Below are 5,224 nucleotides of genomic sequence, written 5' to 3' on the forward strand. Positions count from 1 at the left end.
TTAGCGGCTGCCACAGACAAAGTAAACAATGAATACAGCTTAAAATTTTATCATCCTTCAGGGGCATGTATACCAACATAATAAAAAAAATTTTGGCGATCGGACTCTCCAAACCCGGGAAATTAAAAAATTCCCGTTATTTTATGAATACATTTCGTATATGCGGTAACGGATATCGGTCCGGGATAGTTGCGGCGTTTAATTTACGATAATCTCTGTAGATTCTCCACTCTCCGGTTTTGGTAGGCACCAAGTGCAGAGGAGAGGCGATATGGCTACAAGAAGGTTGACATATACCGTCCTGTATCATTTAGTCGAAAGCTTCTTTGGCAGCTTTATATTTCGCTGGCGGCAAACGACGAGCTCGCTCAGACATTGGAGTCTCTCTCGTCGTAATGTGATGCTGTATCTGATGTATTCCTTCTTTCCGCGGCGCGGTCATAGTTATCTCAATATATTCCTTCAAAAGGTCGCGGTAGACCGAATTTGAATCTATTGTAGAAAGTGAAGGTGTTTATGAGTTGCTAAGGAGTCCCTTAGAATGTAATGTCGTTTCTTTACCTAATAGTGTATTATAAGCTATATCGACTAAAAGCTTGTAGTGCTGCAAGAAATCTGCATCTATAATAGTTTGCGAAACATCTGCGACAACAAAATACCAAACGAATCTCCGTCGAAGGCCTAAATTCAACGTTACAATTTCGTTGCCGTAGGTATGGATCGAAGTTTCGTTTGCTGCATACAACTTAACTTCGGTAGGTTTTATCCAAGTCTGTGGCTTAAGCCTAGGAAGTATTGAGATATTTGTGCTTGAATCGACTAGGTATTTATGACCGTTACTACGATTTACTATGACAAGGCGATTTTTCTTAAATCTGCCATCCTTTATCGCCTCAACATTAAGCGGCGCTTTTAGTTTTCCGGCTGTTGACTTTTCTTGGACCATGTACACGGTAGTCGACATTGTCAAGATCTGTCACCAAAACGACTATGATAATAGCATACCCTTGTTCGTTATGTTGACGGTGACGGAAAGGAGATCTGTTGTTATTATTGTCTTTTCTGCTGCGAAGTGAACTCTCTTGTGATCTGTCGCGATATGAATTGTTTTGTGATCTGTCGCGAGATCTATACCGAGTTACCTCCTGTAACAGTGATTACATTATCTTTCGCAATTTATCGATCTGTTGTTGAATTTTAAGGTTGGTTTCACTGGTAAAAGCTTCGTTGCTTGGAGATACAGCGATTATATTTTGCTACTCATCTCCATAACCTTATCCACTTGACTTGCTAGTTTGGTTAAGTCCTGCACTTCGCTAACAGCTAAGATCGCTTTGACATTTTTAAGCAGTTGTCTAGGAACAGCAAGCGTTGCACAGAATCCATACATTGACCTGCTGCTAGAATTTTAAGTCGCTGCAATAAATTTGATGGTTTGTCCTCTCCGAAGTCTTGTCCACGGAGCAACTTCCTAATTTTCGACTCATTTAACTCGTTGAATGCGACAATTATACGTTTTTTAAACGTTTCGAATTTATGCTGTGCCGGAGGCGCTGACAGAATGTCTGTAACAAACGGCAGAGAAGTATTTTCTAGGTTCAAGAATGGATTTGGTGTCGTCAGAAGTAATTCTTGCTATAGCGAATGCTGGTTCTATTTGGCAAACCAAATTGTTGGATTGTCTTTCCAAAAAGGAGGAAGTTTTATGAACGAGGCTGCGTTAATCATTGTTTCGCTTGGGGTATTCTCTTGCGGTATTGCTGGAGTGATATCCCCCACGGCAGCTCGTTCCTCATTTTGTGTCTGATTTAGGTTATCTTGACTTGCACGAGACGGTGAACGATCTACAGGCATTTTTTTGTGAAAATATTTTAAATTCTTCTACGTTAGCCGGTCACGTCGGAGTCACCAGTGTAGCGGTTGGTTCCGCCTATGTTCGTTTATTTCCGAAGTGGGAGTCAAGTCTCCGATAATTCTTCTTGGAAACTAATTATACGTATTCAATAAAGTCAGGTTACGTACTCTTTACAGTAGAAGTTTTATATTTTACCTTCCTGAATGCAAGTATTTTCTTAAACATAACTCGCTGCAACCGACATATTTAGAAGTAAGTCTTTGTTTCTCATCTTATTCCTTCTGTGTGCCTAAAGTATTACTTCTGGACTAACTAACTGTCTAGATTATTCTCTAACAACTACTCCACTTTTCCGTTGGAAATATTAGGGGAATGAATTGTCCTTAGCTTGATGCCACAGTGGTTATTCTGGATGAGTGGACTGACGTCACGCAAGCGAAAAGGGAATTTATACGCCCGGAAGCTGACGTCACGCGCGCGGAAAATATTATGAACTGTATTACCAACTGTTCGCGCCCCTTCCAGCAGTCAGTAAACGGGGCCCAAGAGCGGATCATGTTCGATCGCTCTCTAAGCACGGCACTTTCCACGTTTGCCCGCAGCGATTCTCTTCATTTATTCGTGTTTGCTTGCCCGATTCGAGACGATCAGCTCCACCCCCCTCACACTCAAATAAACGAGGCTCCTCAGTAAAAGTGTCAGCCGATAAAACGACTGACAAATGGTAAAAAACAAACGGTAAAAACGGCTGACAAAATAGTAAATAAACGATAACTACTATTTCAAAAGTTTTTTACCGTTTTACTTACGTTTTACAAACGTTTATAATACATTTACGTATTAAGTATGTTTATATAATTCTTCATATAAAACGTCTTTTATACATGATAATATACCTTATGTGAAATACGGATAAAAAACAAAAAATGACCTGAGAGAAAAATGGGTTAGAACTATAGATCTTTCATATACCTGACATCTGCTGTCTCGATTAAGTTATTCATGTTTTTATTAAGCCATACTTTTATTAACCCTTTTAGCCCCGAGCAAGAGTATCGTATCTATGCGAAGAATACCGAGCCAATTTGACGAATTTGTTCAGGTTTGAGAAAAGCTCATAAAAACACATAAAAGCTCATAAAAATTATTTTAATTCTTCTGCAATGGATTAGACCGTTTATAACGTTTTATAAATTTAATTTCAAATAGTGCTTTCTCGAAATGCGAATAGTAAGACGCCCTCGGATACGCGATGATATATCATCATTGGCACTTTTCACAAGTGTTGCGAACGACGATATATCGTCATTCGGCACTAAAAGAGTTAACACCACTGTTTCAGCGATTCTACTAAGATGGTACCCTACTATAGTAAATGATCTTCAGTGAATAAGCGAGTTTCTCTCGACAGCTTCTCATGTTCGCTATCAAATACCAATAAATTATTATCATACTGCATACGAATTACACTATACATCTAAAAATATGGGAAAGAGGTCAAGCAAATAAATATACACAAATTAAAGAACGTATATTTATGTACTAATTGCTATATAGTTTTCTAATGCTGAGACCACTAATTGATTTTTACTAAATTTTACTTCTCATTACGGTGAAGTAATACTTATTGAAATATCATTTTATTTGTTAACAGTTTCATACATAATATCATTTACAAAGGTAAGTATATTCAAACAACCAACCCTACATGTAGCCAGTACGATATTCATAATTAAATAAGATGTTGGTGTTAGCGGATTTCGAATACGAACAGTTAGTCGATAATGTAAGTTTTTCAATTTTTTAATTAACCATACAGTAAAATTCTATCATCAAATTTCGAATCCGTACTGGAGAGAGGATAGTGATTTGTCTGTGCATAACACAAATTATGTTCCTTATTGCAAAAATTCTCAGTTAAAAACCTTTCATCAAGAAACATTAAAAAAAATATTTTATATTTATTTTTATACATTTTTTATTATATAAATTACTGAAAGTTAATATTTCTCTATTTACATACCTTTCTTCATTTACTTCTAAGTAATATTAGGGCGGCGATCCGCTATCGCGACGATGCTCATTTATTTTTACCTATGTTCGCAACAGTCCCTCTTCCGCGCAATTAACGGCTAATAAATGGGGCTCTGCACGGTAAAAAAACAATTATAACAACAAACAGTAGATACGACTAAACGAGAAGTAAAAACGGATGATAAACGGTAAATGAACGGGTGACGAACGCTATAAAAACGGCAACTAAATGGTTGACAAACGGTAAAAACAGTTCTCGAACAATAACCACATTTCTTAAGCGTTTTGTATTGAGCGTTTTATGTACGTCTTAGGAATGTTTATAATACAGCTTATGAAACGTTTTTGAACGTTTCTAAAATGTTACAAACGTTTTACAAACGTTTATAATATAGCTTAAAATACATCTTATATACGTGTGATTATGACTCATATATAACTTAGTAATAAGTACGAAGAATGTAAGAGAAATATAAATTTTTAAGATTGTAATATTTTTTATTAAATTGTATTATTTGTCAAGAATATCGTACACAATATCATTTAAAGCACATGTCAACAGTTCGCAGTCGTCAAAAGACTCGCACTCGAAATCTTTGTTGTCGCGTATCGCTTTAGTGGCGTAACTCAGGTCTGAGGGTTTAGACTCGTAATATACATCCGACAATATCATTCTGTTTTAAGAGGTTTACACAGTTTTTGAAATTTTTATGGCAACATTATGCGTATTTTCACGTAACCATGATTATATATGAACGATACAATGCTCGCGATAAATAACATATTCATTGTTTTTGATTCATTAAATATATAGACTTATTCAACAGATTAAGTTTTATAACTTTATCAAAATTGATTAAAAAAAAAATTCTGTCGTTAGTTCTCGAATCTATAACGGTGAAGAATGAAATTTAATTCACTTTACAAAATGCGTCAGCTAAATCCGGACAAATTCAATTTGAATTTTCTACCATATTTTATTTCAGCGCTAAGTTGGTATTTGTGTCCGAGTACAACAATGTTTCTGAACGAACATTATCTCAAAATGGCTAAACAATAAAGATCGAGCATGGAATATAATTGAAAAACGGCGATTATTGAAAGTCTTCGCGCTGGACAAACGTCAGCCGAAATAATTAAATTTTTCAAATATCCGAGATCGAGTTTACGAAGTTTCTGCTAAATATAAGATTTCGGAGAAGTCTGAAGAATGTTCCGCGAACTTTTGTCGAGGAAGAGCCATTCAAGGGAGAGGTCGGCAAGCACTCCGAAAGTTGTCTAAATGGCCCAAGAGCTGATCGCAGAAGACCCGGGGAAGTTTCTCAAGAAATTGGC

At 36.4% G+C, this 5,224-nt stretch overlaps 1 protein-coding gene across 1 annotated transcript; it reads right to left on the reverse strand.

Moving 5' to 3' along the window:
- Window positions 1-310: 310 nt before the first annotated feature.
- On the reverse strand, window positions 311-964 carry LOC106747853. Its single transcript, XM_014625792.1, has 2 exons — window positions 562-964; window positions 311-492 (listed from the first exon to the last, which is right to left on the reverse strand). The coding sequence occupies exons 1-2, from the start codon at window positions 962-964 to the stop codon at window positions 311-313; spliced, it is 585 nt and encodes a 194-aa protein (XP_014481278.1).
- Window positions 965-5,224: the final 4,260 nt, after the last annotated feature.

This window comes from Dinoponera quadriceps, unplaced genomic scaffold, assembly GCF_001313825.1.
Source record: "Dinoponera quadriceps isolate SergipeBrazil2010 unplaced genomic scaffold, ASM131382v1 scaffold2564, whole genome shotgun sequence".
NCBI lineage: Eukaryota > Metazoa > Arthropoda > Insecta > Hymenoptera > Formicidae > Dinoponera > Dinoponera quadriceps.

Bases quoted from the DNA above. Each gene is read 5' to 3' on its own strand.
- LOC106747853 (XM_014625792.1), bottom strand. From the start codon at position 964: ATGTCGACTACCGTGTACATGGTCCAAGAAAAGTCAACAGCCGGAAAA. The intron at 493-561 runs GTAAAGAAACGA...TTTCTACAATAG, and splicing joins AGCTTATAATACACTATTAG to ATTCAAATTCGGTCTACCGC.